The 17935-nt window shown below is 43.2% G+C and overlaps 1 protein-coding gene across 1 annotated transcript in view; it reads right to left on the bottom strand.

The window, feature by feature from the left end:
• The window catches only part of SREBF2 (sterol regulatory element binding transcription factor 2), a 141851-nt gene that overhangs the window by 25642 nt on the left and 98274 nt on the right, over nucleotides 1-17935 (bottom strand). The window contains exons 14-16 of the mRNA XM_029590272.1: nucleotides 16111-16220; nucleotides 8647-8779; nucleotides 716-884 (exon numbers count right to left, since the gene is read on the bottom strand). Of these exons, the coding sequence (XP_029446132.1) occupies nucleotides 716-884; nucleotides 8647-8779; nucleotides 16111-16220 (412 nt within the window). The remainder of the gene's footprint in view (nucleotides 1-715; nucleotides 885-8646; nucleotides 8780-16110; nucleotides 16221-17935) is intronic.

Here is a 17935-nt window from a genome sequence, read left to right as displayed (position 1 = left end):
TGAAAATGTGGTGCCGAGCCGCGGCAAAGTAAAACACCTCCGGAGGAACAGGAAAATAAGAGTAGAGCCACCCGATCACCTGTGAGCAAGAATCAGGGCAAAGCTTGCTGTCCCACAGCAACCCCTTCCTTTCCTTAGTCTTTTCTTTTTTTAAACTAACTTTAAATAAGGAATCAAAGAAAAATGAACACTTTCCCTGAAAGAAGACTGGCACAGGATCTGTTCCTCCTTCAGGGTGAGGGGAACTGGAACCTCCAAGCTTTCTACCCTGTCCGGCGACAAAGGACCGAGCAACAAAGGGTCCCCAACCCCCTGCTGGTCTGCTCACAAACCAAGGGGGATGACCCCCACCAGGACCCTAACGCCCCACTGGGAGGCAATAAAACCTGGTTGTTTGAGGTTTCTTTCTTTTTAATTCTCAGACTGCAGGTTTTGCACCTCCACCATCTGCTGGAGACAGAGCAATACAGAGTGACTGCAGGTGGCACCTCGTGTTAAGTGTCAGTAAACCTCTCTGTCTCTATCTGCTGGAAGGGAGGCAAAACCCAGGAGTCTGGACTGATCTGGGTACGTACAGGGAACTGTAGATAGGCGATAACTAAATCTTAAAAATAAATATGAAAGCATCTGGTGGCAAGAGGAGGGTTCTGTCTCAGGTTCTGGAATTCATCATGCCCAACCCGTGTAAGTTATGGATCGATCCCCATAGGTTTACCTTGCTGAGGCTGGTGTTGGAATGACCACTACTCATATTCAGGCTGTTCCAAAGATGCCCGCTAGCTCTTTCACAGTGATAGAAAGAGCCTTGCTGCCCATCCAGTTTCCCCAGCAGAGATGCTTGCATGGCCTTGCATACATGGAATACAGCTTTCACCAGGGGGTTCCTAAAAGATAAAGAGCACTTTAGAAGAAGAGTATTTATTTACTTTATATTTATATACTGTTGTTCTGCAAAACAATCACGGCAGTTCACAATAAAAAAACATCACAACATTTACAAGATATCAGAAGGTGCATTGCAGGGGTGCTGCACATAGGCCCAGAGAGGAAGGGAATAAGGCTGCTGTCTCTGCTGAGAGTTCCTGAAGGTGCCTCTTGAAGTAAGCTCCACTCCAGCCTTCAGGCCAGAGAGGATACACAGCTTCCTGGGCATTCTGTCTGGGGGCAGATTGGAGGTGGCAGCACAGACTGCCCATGGGAGAAAGTGAGAGAAAAGGTCAGCTAGTTGTGCTACTTCTTAGTGGTTGTTTGTTGAGCAAAGTCCTTAATCAAAAAAAAAATAAATTATAGATTTTAATATCATGATGTCTGTATGCACTGATACTTCTATGGTAATAATGCATGAACTTATGGTCACTGGTGAACCTTCTCAGTGCCTGGTCTTTTATAAAGAACAATTAACACAGTTGATAGAATCAAGCTCTTTACTTTTCTACTTGATATCTTATTTTCTCAATACCTCAATTTCGTTACAATGGAAAAAAATTGGTTCTTACCTGCTAATTTTCTTTTTTCTAGCTCCACCAGACCAGTCCATACTGGTGGATTTTCTTTTCTACCAGCAGATGGAGACAAAGGTTCACTGTACACTATTGTACTTAGGGCATTATGCCACCTGCAGCCTACCCGTAACTCTGTAATAAAGCTAACACATCCCCTAACAAGTACACAAAACTGTGAACCCAAAATCTGCTCCACACCCTTTATTGTGAGAAGGCCAAACCAATATTAAGTTATCATTTCAGTCTGAATATTTACACCGACAGAACAAAGTGGAAAATTAGTAGACTATTTATTCTACTTATATTCCACAATTCTTCATAAATCAGCTAGATTACAAGATTAAAAAAAAAATGTTTCCTTCCTCTTTGTCCACCAGACCAGTCCAGACTGATGGGATGTACTCAAGACACCCTAGTCTGGAAGGAAAGCTGAAAGACCTGCTTGCAAGGCACTTGACCCAAAAACAGCCGCTTCAGACACCTGAACATCCAATCTGGAATGTCTGGAAAAAGTACTCAAAAATGACCAAGTCACCTCCTTACAGATGTCCACTGGTGACACCAATTGGCATTCTGTCCAAGAGGACACATGACTTTTCATGGCATGAGCCTTTAGGCCATCCGGAACTACTAAAGGTTTGGGAATGTAAGCCGAGGCAATCACCTAGCTATCTATGCCTTCTCACCTTTTCTAGGACCACTGAAGAACACAAAAAGATGGGCTGACCGATGAAAAACATTTGTCACTTTTAAATAATGCATCAATACCCTCTGAACATCCAAGACAGAGATCCTTCACCTGAAAGGAAAATTAGTTTCTTACTTGATAATTTTCGTTCCTGTAGTACCACAGATCAGTCCAGACTCCTGGGTTTGCCTCCCCTCCAGCAGATGGAGACAGAGACGTTTTTTCAAATAACCCTGTCATATATACTAGGGTGCTACCACAGTCCCTTAGTCTTTCTCTGTCTCCAGCAAATGGCAGGGCTGCAAAACCCACAGTCTATTCTGATCTTTAAGTTTGGAGTGATTCCTTGTTTAGGGAGTTTAGCACTAGTTAGGGGCTTCCGTGCTTTTATTGTTTTGTTTAAAAAAAAAAAAAAAAAAAAAGAAAGGGGAGAGAATCACAATTTTTTTGGAATGCCTGTCAGTCTCCCAGAGGTTTGGCAGGTCCTGAGGGGACCATCCTCCCTGGTCGAGGCAGCTGCTCAACAGGGTCGAGGGCCCTGGTCCATGGAATTAGCAGCTCTGAAGTGATACCGGGAAGCCCAGCTTTCTCACTTCAGCTACAGTGGCAGGAGCAGGGGCTGTCCAGAACCAAGGACAGCGTAAAGGTTTGACACTATAAAAAAAACAAAACTGTTCGTGTTTTAACTTGCGCCGACTCTCCGACACTTCTTCCCACCTCCCTCCCCCCCTCCTTCACGCCGGCGTTTCGCACAGGGAACTCAACTTTCTGAAGGAAGGCAACTCCACTGCCTGATACATATGAAAGGAGTAGACTACCTTTGGCAAAAAGAAAGGCTGACTAGACACTTTGTGTTCCGAGAACTTAAGAAATAAGGCAAGGCCTGCAACTCCGAAATATGCTGTGCCAAACAAATGGCCACCAAAAACAGCCTTCAGCATTAAATCCTTCAAGGACACATCTCTAAGAGGCTCAAATGGAGAGAAACAAACAGCCTTCAATACCAGATTAAGGTTCTATGGAGGCAGTGATTCCTTGACTGGAGGAAGCAAATGCTTTACACCTCTTAAAAACTGAGTTCATCGGATGCACTGCACTTCAAGCACTGGAAAGAAGAGCTGCCACCTGAACCTTGAGAGAATTTGGCACTAGGCCTTTCTATAACCTTTTCTGAAAAAAAATAGAGAATGGCTGGCACCGAAACTGCAAACTGAGACAACACTTACCCCTGACACCAAGACTCAAAAATCTTCCACATCCACACAAGCTAAAGAAGCTTGGGCTTGAAACATGGTAATCATTTCATTTGAACAGCCTTTGCCTCTCTGCTTTTTCCTATCAAGAGCCAAGCTGTGACACAAAAGCGATCCACTTGTTCTAGGGAATTGGACCCTGACAGACCAGCGCAGGCGTGTGGTTGAATCTCAAAGGAACTTCTACCTTGAGTCTTATCAGATCAACAAGCCAAGGCTTCTTAGGCCAATCTGGAGCCACCCGACTTGGATATCTCTTTATCCAATGAATCACTCTAATTAATGGTCACAGCAGGAATGTAGGGATTTATTGCCTAAGCTTATTACCCCACTATATCTTTTTAACAAAAATGCCATAATTACACAAGTCCATTTGTCTTAGATAATGAAAATCATTTTATGAGAGATAAGGTTGATTCCCAGGAGTTACCATAACAACTTTAGCAATCAGATATAGGATTTCTTACTAAAAGACATGACAACAGAAAATCCTTGGTGGCAAGAAATTAGAAGATATTGGAAAATTCACAAGACAATATCATACCACCTTACCCTGGACTTGCATCTAGAAGGTCCCACTGATAAGAGCTGGGAATAAAGCTCTCTGGTCCAGAGGAGTCTCTGGTGCTGGGTTTTATGCTCTGATATCTCTGCAATCTGCTTATCTCAAAGTGTGCTTAACTAGAAGAGAGATTCACTGTGTCCTCAGAGAGACAGAATAAGTTTGACCCTTACGCTAAACGAGTAGCAGGGAAGTGAGACTTCAGAATGGTGCCATGCTTTTTAGTTCTAACATCTCTCTCTTTCAGCCTGGTGCAAGGAGGGAATGCCAGCACACTGTTCAGGGTTGTTCTCGATGGTCACTGACCTTGGTGCTTTCTTTCTCTGCTGTTTTAATGGTGAGCTATAGCATATTAAAGGGAATCCCCAATTAAAGGTGTGATTGGTTGTTTTTCCCACTCTTGGGACAGTTCCTTTTGTCCTCTCTCTCGATTTATCTCCAGGCAATAGTAACATTGACCAGGTTTATGAGACTTGCAGTTACCTGATAACTCTTCTGATGTGGACTGGTTGCTTCTGGCCAGGGGTCCATGAACCCAGGGGCCCAGTTGTCTGTTTTTACCACAAACACACAACCAATATCCATTGTCCTCTGTATTCTGGGTTCATATAGAATAGTTTCTTTATTTGCAGAGCTTTGCAAATCAGATAAACTGTACACGTATGCTGCCTGGTCAGAAAATAAAATACAGGCCAAGTCAGAGAATCCATTTTGGCTGATTGTTCAGTAGTGAAAATTCACAATTCACCCATACAGAAATACATATAGACCTAATGAGGCAACTGCTGTGCTAGAGTGTTGAAACCTTTTGCTCCTGGTTCTCTTCTATGATTGAAGAATCTTGATGCCTTAAGAGCTATATGTGGTCACCATCAAGTCCACCTGAGAAATAACCCTCTTTGACATGAGTGAGAATGCCTCTTGTGCAAGCTTCCATTCTCTGGGATCCAACATATACCTGCTTAGAAAATCTTCTTGCACATTCTCTATCCTGGTGATATGAGAAGCCAACAGAGTCAAAAGATGCTACTCCACCCACCAGAATAAATTCACTTCCAATGACTCTGGGTCTCTTGGCCCTCCTGGTTTATGTAAGCCACAGCTGTGGCATTGTCAGACAATACTCTCATGACACTTCCCATAACTAGAGGAAGAAAGTTTACCAATGTTCTTCTGGTGGCCCTCAATTCAAATGATTAGTGGACCAAGTCGCTTCAATCACCTTCCAAAGGCCTGCAACAGCTGACCCTAACATAGGGCCCCCCAGCCTGGCATCTGTAGTGACTATCCAATCTAGAATCTCCAAGCGCCTGCCCTTGGATAAACTGATCTCCAACAGCTATCAAGATAAGACTGTCTGGCCTTCGCTAACAGAGGCAATCTAGCCCAAGCACCTGCAAATAGTCCCACAGTATTGGCACAGTGTTCCACAACAGCTTGCAGACTTGACCCTGGAGTTTCAATTTCCTTTCCTCCATCAGATATACCATGCCTTCTCATAAAGCAAGGACCCAAATACTTCAAGAGACACAGCTTGCTCTTTGTGAAATTGCTGACCCAACCTGGGGTCTGCAATAGCTGAACCACTCTGGTAATCACTCAATTGCTGATCCTCTCTCTGAATATGAATGTGCAGATTTGCCAGACAGATCCAAAGAATGCCAAGAATTTCTCTGACTTTACTTCTGCAATTACCGAATGGAGTATTTCCATATGAAATTGCAATACCCTGAAAGACACATTCACCTTCTTTAAATCCAAAATGGGATGACATGAGCTTTCCTTTTTTGGCACCACAATGTAGATGGAATAACAACCCAAGCTCCGTTCTGCCTGTGGCACCAGAATTACCACTGCCAAACTAAGAAGATGGTCTACAGAGTGTCCCTGACCACTTCCCTTTTTGCCTTGGAAGAACGGAGAGAAACCATGAACAGATCCTCCAATAGACATGGAAACTAGCACATAACCGGTCCTTTACAATAGAAATTGGTCCATAGTTATCTTTGAAGAACTGAGCTAAATGCCCCCATTTGCATGACTGAAGAATGGATCTTCTGAACTTAATTGAGAACTCAAATGCTCCTGAGCTGCCAACAGCAGCATTGCTTGCCATTCTGCAACTTCTACAAAAGGACTGTTTGTTCATAGAAAACTGCCTCTAAGTAGAAGTATTTTTCCCATGGGTGATAGCTTCTAGATTCCTAAAACTTAGGCAAAGTAGGAAAAGACTTAAGAACTTTTTGGTTTATCCTCGGTTTGTACTAGTGCTAAAGTCACTCTCTCAGTAACGCTAAAACAAACTTCCCCTATTTTGAGCAGGGAATGAGAATCCATAGGTGAAGTTCCTAAACTATACTGGACAACCCCTTCACTGAGAGGATTTAAATCCCAGAAAACACCACAAGAACTGCTCACTAACTGTATATACACACAGAAGAGCAGTCTTCAAACAAAAAGGGTGGGACTGTGGACTGGTGTGAAAGGATTCCAGGAAAGAAAATTAGCAAGTAAGAACTAATTTTACCTTCCTTATCCATCAGACCAGTCCAGATGAGTGGGATGTACTCAAGCCACCATATATTGGACCAAAAAGAGACCCATTCTCAGAACACTATCACCAAATGCTGAAGAGTCTGGAGTCCGAGCATTCAATCTGTAATGTTTGGAGAAAGTGTGAAAAGACAACCAAGTCACCGCCTTACAAATTTTCTTCAGTAAAACCAACAGATACACGGCCCAAGAAGCTGCTTGAGCACTAGTAGAATGAGCTCTTAGATCTATGGGCACCTCTAACCCCTTGCAAATTCAATTGTTTATTTAATCCATCTAGTAATAGAGGCCTTAGACATTTTTCCCCTTTTTTGGGATCACTGAAAAATACAAAAAGATTTGATTTCTGAAATCCATTTCATAGTCTCTGTTACCCAATCTAGAATTTCCAGTTCCATTCCTTTGGACAAATTGTCCTGCAAAGCAATAGGAAAGACTTAATCTGGCCTCCCCCTGCAGGGGTAAACTTATCTCAAAATACTGCGACTGAGAGCTCCACCATGAGAGAAGGGCTTTCTGCAATGGCTGCCTATGAGCAGATGCCCAAGGAACCAGGTCCAGCGTAAATACCTTGGATCCCATCACCTGAAGCTAATCCTAGACCCTAGGAATTTTCATACATGACATCTGACGGACCATGTCCTTGAAGTTTCAATGTCCCTTCCACTGTAAGAAACTCCTCGCCTACACATGTTGAGACAAGTACCCAGGTATTCCACGTTCTGTGATGGAACCAGCTTGCTCATTGTAAAGATAATTACCCAACCTAAAGACTGCAAGAGGAAAGTCACTTTGTGGACTGAACAATGACCACCTTCCTTCAATTTCACTTGAATCAGCCAATCGTCTAAGTACAGATGCACTAGGATTCCTATTCTGCATAAACTCATGATCACAGCCATCATCATCTTGCAAAACATGTGCGGAGCCATCACTAGTCCAAAGAGGAACTCCTGAAACTGGAAATACTCCCCTTGCACTGCCAACCGGAGGAACCTTTGATCATTCCAAATAGGAATGTGCAGATAAGCCTTTGACAGATCCTAAAACATCAGAAATTCTCCTTTCTGACCACCGCAATTACAGACAGGAGAGTTTCCGTTGAAGAGTAGGGCACCCTCAAGGATGCATTCATCTTCTTTAGATCCAAAATAGGCCGAAACATTCCCTCCTTTTTAGGAAGCAAAAGTAAATGAAGTACTAACACATCTCTACGGTATACGACGAACTAGCATCCAAAAGGAGAAGCCAATCCAATCTTTGTATCCATGCAGGACACTTGAGACTTTCTCACTTATACGTTATAATTTTTATGCTCAATAAGACCTGTCAACTTAATTGTTTAAGTCTTTTTTTTTTTTTTTTTTTTCTCCTTTATCTTTTGGTCATCAATGTTACAACGTTATTGTTAAATTTTGAACTTATGTACACTGTTCCAAGTTTCATAACCTTGTTCTATGTAATGCCTTTTGGCAATTTTCATGTTCTGTTTCAATGTAAACCGATGTGATCTTTATTTCATATAGGAACACCGGTATATAAAAATCTAAAAATAAATAATAAATAATGAAGAAGAGAGAGAGACCATGAAAGTGTCATTTACTGGGTGTGTAAAATCTAAGGCATAGCTTTTTTTTTTTTTTTTTTTTTTTAACTGAAAGGACTCGCTAATCCATCATTATCCTGGTCCAACTTCATAAAAATGGGAGAACCATCCCCCTATGCACACTACTGCAGAATGGACAGACTGAACTTTATGGATTACTCTTACATCCTCCTGAACTGAGACCTATATTCTTGAATTTTCCTTCAGCGCCCCCCCCCAGACTGAGATTTCACTGAATACTAGCATGGGAACGAAGAAACTCTTCCCAGGCCAATAATGCCTGGCATCCCAAAACCTCTGCTTATAGGGGAAAGTTTCTCCAAGTTTCCTTTATGCTTTCTCCCACCCATCACACCCATTCGTAAACAACTGAACACCTCTGTTCAGCTCCCTCTCTTCTCATCCTATCGGGATAATTACTCTAAAAGCTGGCAAGAAATGAAAGACATATTTGAAGGGAGAAGAGTCTGAAAAGAGCTCACTCTGACATCTCCAGGGGTTTTGGTATCCTCTCCACTTCCGTGAACTGTGCCCGCACGGCTGCATCATCTCCTTGAAGCCAGCTTATTGCCATCGTGCACACAGATGTCCACCATCGGCAGACAACATCAGATCCTGAGGGGGAAACAAACACATTAACTCAGACACGCCGCTGGGAGGAAGCATGCATGGCACAATAGAGGTCAATACATGCCCATTCTCCAACAAACATCAGAATTCTCTATTTTTCTTTCCAAGAATCCTACTAAACCAGTCCAGATCAATCCCAACAGGTGGGTTATGTTCCCCTACCAGCAGATGGAAGCAGATTTCTCCACGACATCATTGCAACTATGTATAGGTGGTGCAGCACCGAGAAACAACCAATACTCCTATGACAAAGCCCTGAAAAACTTCATTGTTCAAATCTAAAATAAACTTCAACAAGACTGCAGAGAAAGCCCTCTTTGATCCACTCATCTGTCCCCAAACTGCATAGACCACAAAAGAAAAACAAAGGCAGAAGGACAGGATGTAAAAACATCAACCGAAAGGCCAAACTTTTTTCCTCCCTGAAATATATACAAGTACAAAACAGAAATGCTTCTACCATTCAAAAAGGCAAAGCTTCCGAGGAGGGTCATGGCCTGGTGTAGCAGTAAAACTTTATCTTATTTCATCCTGCTTCACCTGTCCAGACCAGTCTCAACAGGTGGGAAGTACGCAAGCCCAACTACTTAGGGAGGAAGTAAGGGCCACCTTGGGAACCCCCAAGCTCCATAAGTCAAGGCCTCCTTAGCGAGAACATCCAATCTGTAAATAACCGCCTTACAAAGGTCGACCTGCGCAATGCCAATCACTTCTGCCCAGGAAGAAGACAGTGTCTTGCCCCTTGAGCAAATATGCTGAAATATCCTTGAACTACCTAGCTATAGTAGCCTTAGAGGCCACCTCTCCCTTATGTGGTCTTGCGAAAAGAATTAGATACCTCTAAATATCTGATGATCACTCGAATGTCCAGAAATTTTAAAAAGACAGTTAACTACCCTGGCACTCCTTTTTCAAAAGTACTGGCAGAGTAATAGCCTGATATGAAATACAGACATCACCTTCAATAAGAAGGAAAGTACTAGATGAAAGAAAACAGAATGGAACATGACTATGAAAGAGTCCCTACACAATAGAGCCTGTATCAAGGTACTATCATTAGTACCTTCTTCTTTAAGGTAAGATCCTTACACAAAATCTGTTTAAGACTCAAAAGGGAGGCAAAACCAATGTTTTTAAGACCAGAGAGAGGGACACAGAGGACTCACAGGCCTAAAAGATGGATGAAATCTCTTGACCCCTCAAAGAAAACATGAGGGACACCACTGATATACCATAAATTCTACCTCTATAACAGGAGATGACTACAACATGACCTTCAGGGATTTCAAGGCTTTCAGCACTGAACTCTCTGAGATGGCTAAAGAACGGACTGATTTTGGTGTTCCTGCAATTTGCCATCAGATCCATGCGAGACTAGCTCCATCTGAGCACTATGTTATGGAAAGCCTCTTGGCCAAGTTCCCATTTGCCCGGATCCAGAGGAATCCTCCTGCCCCACAATGTGAGCTGCTGACAACAGCTGCAGATTCTTCTCTGCCCAAGATTAGTCTCCTCTGACACTCCCAGACTTCTGGTGCCACCCTGTCTGTTCACATATGCTATCGCTGTAGAATTGTTGAATAGCACTCTGACTGCTTTTCCCTTGATTAAAGGAAGAAAATGACACAGAACTAGCCTGATAGCCCTGGTTTCCAATCTGTTGATGGTCCAGGACACCTCCTCTGGAGACCAAAGAACTGGATTACCAGGTCTTGACAATGAGCTTTCCAACCAGACAGATTCACATCCATTGTGATCAGAACTCAGGAGGGAGCTAATAGACTGACACCCCACACGAGATTCTGAGAAATCATAAACCACAGAAAACTGTCTTTCACCGACAGGGGCAAGGAAAGGAGGACTTCATTATCTTGAGACTGGAACAACAGTCAGGAGAGGTCTCATGTGAATCATAAGAACATGCCATACTGGGTCAGACCAAGGGTTCATCAAGCCCAGCATCCTGTTTCCAACAGTGGCCAATCCAGGCCATAAGAACCTGGCAAGTACCCAAACACTAATTCTATTCCATGTTACTGTTGCTAGTAATAGCAGTGGCTATTTTCTAAGTCAACTTAATTAATAGCAGGTAATGGACTTCTCCTCCAAGAACTTATCCAATCCTTTTTTAAACACAGCTATACTAAATGCATTAACCACATCCTCTGGCAACAAATTCCAGAGTTTAATTGTGCGTTGAGTGAAAAAGAACTTTCTCTGATTAGTTTTAAATGTGCCACATGCTAACTTCATGGAGTGCCCCCTAGTCTTGCTATTATCTGAAAGAGTAAATAACCGATTCACATCTACCCGTTCTAGACCTCTCATGATTTTAAACACCTCTGTCATATCCCCCCTCAGCCGCCTCTTCTCCAAGTTGAAAAGTCCAAACCTCTTTAGTCTTTCCTCATAGGGGAGCTTTTCCATTCCCCTTATCATTTTGGTCGCCCTTCTCTGTACCTTCTCCATCGCAACAATATCTTTTTTGCGATGCGGCGACCAGAATTGTACACAGTATTCAAGGTGTGCTCTCACCATGGAGCGATACAGAGGCATTATGACATTTTCCGTTTTATTCACCATTCCCTTTCTAATAATTCCCAACATTCTGTTTGCTTTTTTGACTGCCGCAGCACACTGAACCGATGATTTCAATGTGTTATCCACTATGATGCCTAGATCTCCTTCTTGGTTGGTAGCACTTAATATGGAACCTAACATTGTGTAACTATAGCATGGTTTATTTTTCCCTATATGCATCACCTTCCACTTATCCACATTAAATTTCATCTGCCATTTCGATGCCCAATTTTCCAGTCTCACAAGGTCTTTCTGCAATTTATCACAATCTGCTTGTGATTTAACTACTCTGAACAATTTTGTATCATCTGCAAATTTGATGACCTCACTCGTATTTCTTTCCAGATCATTTATAAATATATTGAAAAGTAAGGGTCCCAATACAGATACCTGAGGCACTCCACTGCCTACTCCCTTCCACTGAGAAAATTGTCCATTTAATCCTACTCTGTTTCCTGTCTTTTAGCCAGTTTGTAATCCATGAAAGGACATTGCCTCCTATCCCATGACTTTTTACTTTTCCTAGAAGCCTCATGAGGAACTTTGTCAAACGCCTTCTGAAAATCCAAGTACACTACATCTACCGGTTCACCTTTATCCACATGTTTATTAACTCCTTCAAAAAAGTGGCCCAGGAAACTAGATTCAAAGCAAACACCATGGAACTGAGTAGCTGAAGGTAATCCCAAGTCATCAGGACCTGTTGAATGATGAACTTCCATACCTGTCAGATCAACTTGTCCATCCTGTCCGCCATCAAGGACATTTGAATTATCTTGGTGTCCAAGCATGCCCCCAAGTATTCCAAAGCCTGAGAAGGAACAAGTTTGCTCTTTGAAAAATCAATCATCCAGCCCAAGGTTTCTAAAACTCAAATCATTCTGTCAGATGCATGAAGACCCTCTTGATAAGAGTTGGTTCTGATCGACCAGTTGTCCATATAAGAGTAAACCATAAAACCACTTCACCTCAAAAATGCCACCAGCACCACCACAACCTTGGTGATATCTGTGGGGCCGTCATCAAACCAAAGAGGAGCACCCTGAACTGAAAATGCTCTTGCAGGATATAAAACTGGAGATGTTTCTGATCTTCCTGTTGGATGGGAATATGAAAACAAGCCTCAAAGATATCTAGACAGGACAGAAACTTGCCCCTTCCAACTGCCATGAGCACCGAATGAAGAACTTCCATTATGAAATGAAAGACCTGGAGACTGCCGTTTACCCCTTTGTGATCTAGGATGGGCCTGAAAGCCCTATCCTATTTGGGAAACCACAAAATTAATTGAATAGCAACTGGAGCCCCTCTCCAAGTGGGGCACTGGAACTATAGCTTGCAACAACTGATGCTTGGCAGCCAAAGTACACAGCGATATCAAAGAAGTATCAGGAATATAACAGAGATGGATCACTTCTAATACCCACTAATCTGAAATTATTACTCCTAGTAAAACTGCTTTAAGCGACCACCCACCAACAGAGCTAGGAGTGAACCTGCCACACCTCATGATCAGCCTGACTGATTCCCATGGAGGAAGCTGAATCCAACCTTGGCTTATGGAAGCCCTTAATGGACTGATTTTTCCCTCTCAAACTCTGAGATCCTCAAAAGGAATAAATGAACTGTTACCCAGGCTTATACTGCCTAGTGTCCTGAAGCTGACCACGACATCTGCCAAAAAGAGAGAATGCTCAAGTTTGGTTCTTGGGAAGCCACTGGAGTTTTGGATCACCCCGATTCTTGACTAACTGCTCTAGATCTTCCACAAACAGACGCCTCCCACAAGAAAGGAAGCTTTTGCTAAGACTTCAACCAGGAATCTTCCACTCATTTGCAAAGCCAAAAGAAGTCTCTGAGCTACTATAGCTAATGTTACAGACTTAGAGGAGAACCAGAGAAGATCATCCAATACATCTGCTAAGAATGCTGCAGCCAATTCCATTCTTGCAGCATCCTAACTTTCTGGGAGTTGAATCCAGCGCAAAAGCGCTCTAACCACGAAACCCCTGCAAACAGAAATCTTCACAGCCAAAGCCAAAGACGTGAACAGATGTTTCAAAGGAAGCTCAGTCTTCCTATCATGTGGATCTCAGAGAAGTGCTATTTAGTGGGATAGTAGTATGCCTGGTCACTGTAACGACTAGTACATCAACCTAAGGAGTTTAAAACAAACGTTGAACGGCTGAAGGAAGGGGATACAACTTAAGAATTTTCATCCCCTTGAGACCGCTCTCAGGAGTCTGCCATTCCACCAGCACCATATCATCTACCTCAGAATGAAAAGGGAAGGCGTTAGTAGATTTGAGGACTCCCTTGATAATAGGGTCCCAAACCGGAGCTTCCTCAACCTTGAAATTTGTTATCCTGAGTCAGGATACCATCTGGTCAATCAGGGCCGCAATTTCATTCCTATGAAATAGGCACATAACAGAATCATCCTCTTTATCAGAGGACACCTCTCCTTCTTCCATGGAAGCACATCAGGCCGAGTACATTTGATCCTCAAGCTCCTCAGCCACCTCTACGATGTCTGGAAAAGGATCCACTTACGAGGAATAGGGTTCTCAAGGATTGGCCAACTGGTCCTAGTAAAGGTTCTGTACTTCCACTTGGGCTTCTCTACTGCACAGAAAACCTGATGTAGGAAAAACAAAATTATTCCTGTTCCTGTAGTACCAAGGATCAGTCCAGACAGTGGGTTATGACCCCCATCCAGCAGATGGAGTCAGAATAAAAACCTCTGGGGAAGGTGTTATATAAGCCCACCTCCCTTGCCTCAATCCTCAGTAACTAGACTAACAAAGCCATGAAACAAGAGAAGAGATGGAGGAATAAAGTAAGTAAACGCACACAAGACAATCTTAAGTCAAAACTGTAACTGAACTAGAACCCCAACTGGAACTTGCGAACAGAACTGTAAGAAAACTCCCTAGGTCACCAGAGAGTTCAGAGATGAGTATGAGATAAGAGTCGAGCAGGCCTTACCAAATAAATCCCCAAAAGATATAGGGAGGGCATCTGGACTGATCCTTGGTACTACAGGAATGAAAATTAGCAGGTAAGGCATAGTTTTCTTTTCCCTGTACGTACCAGGATCAGTCCAGACGGTGGGATGACCAAAGCTTCCCTACTATGGGTGGGCCATAGACAGCCCTGCTCTAATGACTCTGTCCCCAAAAGAACTCAAAGCTAACCCCTTTACTTTGCAATTTTTTTTTTTTTTTTTTTAAACTTGAGCCCTCAACAAAAGAGACAGAATAAAAGCCTACAGAACACTAAGCTACTGTGCTGGGGAACTGATGGTCCCCTGCTCCCATCTGCTGGACTCAGAAAGATACTGAGTATTGAGACAAGGGAGATGGGCTTATATAGCACCTCCCCCAGAGGTTTTTATTCTGACTCCATCTGCTGGACAGGGGACATATCCCACCGTCTGGTCTGATCCTGGTACGTACAGGGAATGAAAAAATTCTGGAGAAAGTTCCTCAAAATCCAGAAGTTGCCAGTGGAGCCTGGTTTTGAATAACTTTCATGGGGTCCAAAATCAGGGAATCCTGAAACTCCAATGCTGAGTCTGAACACGGATGCTGAAAACATGAGGCCCCCCTCCCTCAGGAGTTCAACTCAAAACGGCTGATGGTCCTGCCAACAATGCTGTACCAGAGGCCTCAGTCGGCGTGAGATCAGACCACAGATTTGCCAGGGGAAACTTTTCTGACAACAGAGGGGAACAGCGGCTGAATTATTGGAGGCAGCAGAACACTCTCCCAGAATTTTCCCGGTGTGCAGAGCAGAGCAGTGCCACGCCCAAAGCAGCTCTCCTACAGCCATATACTCCATAGCAGCGGCTGAGTTCCAGCTTTTCCATGCGGTCCCCCTTAAGTCCTCCTGGCACAGCCCCGAAGAAGAAATCAGATGTCAAGCCTCTACCTTGAACTTACCCCACCAGATCAAGGATTACAAGGTAGCATGTCAGCCTCTCAACACAATGTGTCTCCAGTATGCAACAGGCTGATTTAAGTGGGAGGTGGGGGACAGAGTGAAGTATTCTTTCAAAGGCCCTTGTAAACAAACTGCACAGGATTTTTTTTTGTTAGGTACAAGGAGGAACCCTCCCCCCCTAGGCCCCCTCTGGGTCTGGGAGCACCTTCCAAACGGGCTCACTCTCCTGGGAATCCCAAGGGCCTGGCCCTATGCCACTTCTGAGCCTGCCAAGAAATTCTGCTGCACCATCAAAAAGTCAAACCATCTGCTGCAGGCAGAATATACTGGATTTCTCTCAGTGCTGTACCACCTACATATAGCGGCAATGATGTCATGGAGAAAATCTGTGCGCTTTGCCTCCATCTGCTGGTAGGGGGACATAATCTACCTGTTGGTATTGATCTTGACTAGTGTAGCAGGATGAAATGGAAATCTTATTTTATGCCCATAAATGTTTTTGAAAATTAGCCCGTCTATAAGCAACATTTTTTAGTATTATGCATCTGTTGCAAGGTATAATCACATGCACAGCTTAAAAAGTTAACTTTCTAAGAGTGTACAGGGTTAAAAAAAAAAAATGCCCGAGATGTTGATGATCCTCTGCACAATCTGTGTAACAACCCTTTTGATTGGATACTCCGAAAGCAGAAAACATTGTCCACACATCCTAAAATGTGAACCACCACTGGGATCTCCTACTAGTACTGTGACCAGCAGGTCCACAGGCCACAACACACCTAGCCACTCACCCATGGAGGACTGAATAGAAGAGCAGGCAGCAAATGGGGAGGCTACAGTTCCACCACAGTCAGCAAACATCTTAAGTAACTTCAGATACTCCTGAGCGCTTGAGAACTCACTGGAAAAAGACAAAAACACAAGGCAATGACATTGGTGAGGATGCCCAGCTAAGCAGGGAGATTGGATTCCAAACAATTGCAAGATCACAGGCCTGCTACAGTGAGACCCCACATCGCTCACTCAGACACCAGTTAGAATCACAGGGCTCTGCTAAGGGATGCCAGGAAGGAAGGCAGGAGAAAAAGAACTAATAGCTGGATATGGCGTCTGCACTTTTTTGAATCTGCAGCCAGACTAGCACACTTCCAGTTTTGTAAACTGGTCGGGCATGTAAAATGATTTCAGTAGAAAGCTTCTACATACTTTCTGGATATTTATGTAAGAACATGAAATAATTTGTCTCCGAGAGAGGGTCAAATTGAAGTTGTAATAGTTACTGTTAAAAGTTTCACACATCTGTTTCCACTTTTTCAATATGATTACTAAGAGTACACAAAGGAGCCAATGCAATAATTGTGCGCAGTAGTGTTGAGTCCCCGGTGATTTGGACGTGCTAATCCCCTAGTAGTGTTGAGTCCAATGCAGTACCATACACGTGTTAAGCCGTGTATGGTACTGCATCGGACCCAAAGTGTGTACGCAAACACTGTATATCTCAAAAAGACAAGATGACTTTACATAGAAAAAGTTGTTTACCTGTAACCAGTGATCTTTGTGGACAGCAGGATTAGCAGTCCCCTATGTAACAATATTCTCTTTAATGTGCACTGTGTGCGCAAAAAAGGTCTCGTGCAACAGTGGACAAATGTGTGTGCAGTGTTCTCAAAAACACCATTCTACTTTCCTTTTCTTGTGCGTGCTATTTGTCTGTGTGCACTTGTTTCATAACCTGTGCGCCCAAGAGCACACTTACAGGGAACATTGGTGGGTAGCATCATCACATAGTACCATATACAGAGTGTCAGCTCATTGTCTAGAATGGCCTAGAAAGTTTTGCACACATGCACAAGGTGCAGCACCAAACAGCCCTCACAATGAAGCACCCTCAGTTTAAGTGAAAGTTAATGGCATGCAGAACAAAGAGATGATTGAACTCTATGAAGAGGTGGGAGAGTACATGGGACTGTTCACCTTTCTATCTCCTAGTTACAGATAAGCAATTTGTTTTTTTCTATGGACAAGCAGGATGAACAGTCCCATATGTGGGGATTCCCAAGCTAAGATTTATCTTGATGTCCCCTACCATTCTGTCTCTGCAAGACAATCACGTATTGGCCATTTGCAGGAGTTTAATTACCAAAGTTCTGAATATATTTCTGAGAAATGACTGTCCAAATTTGCTATCTTGGTGAGATTCAGCCTCAAGGCAGCAATGGGATGGAAAGGTGTGCAAGGCACTGAACACCATGTGGCCACCTTGAAAAGATGTTGATACAATTTGAGATGTGAAGAAGTCATTGTTCTGACTTGGTGAGTGTTTACCTGGCCCTGCAATAAGAGAACTGCTTCAGGCATCAAATTAGTTATTCTATGTTTGTTCGTAGGTCTCCCTCATCTATTTGGAGCTGCATGGATGCCCTATTAACAAATCTAGTATGCAATGCTGTCTCTACTGACAGATGTGTGGTTTAGGATAGAAAGTAAGCAGTACAATTTCCTGATTCAAATGGAATTTTGATACCACCTTATATAAAAATTGTTTCTTGGCTGCTAATTATCCCTTCTTGAGTCCAGCCAATTGTGTGTTTCTCCCTACCAGCAAATGGAGTCAGA

This window comes from Rhinatrema bivittatum, chromosome 2 (assembly GCF_901001135.1).
Source record: "Rhinatrema bivittatum chromosome 2, aRhiBiv1.1, whole genome shotgun sequence".
Classification (NCBI taxonomy): domain Eukaryota; kingdom Metazoa; phylum Chordata; class Amphibia; order Gymnophiona; family Rhinatrematidae; genus Rhinatrema; species Rhinatrema bivittatum.
Note: the sequence above shows the minus strand (reverse complement) of the source record. Positions and strands in the feature narration are given on the sequence as shown.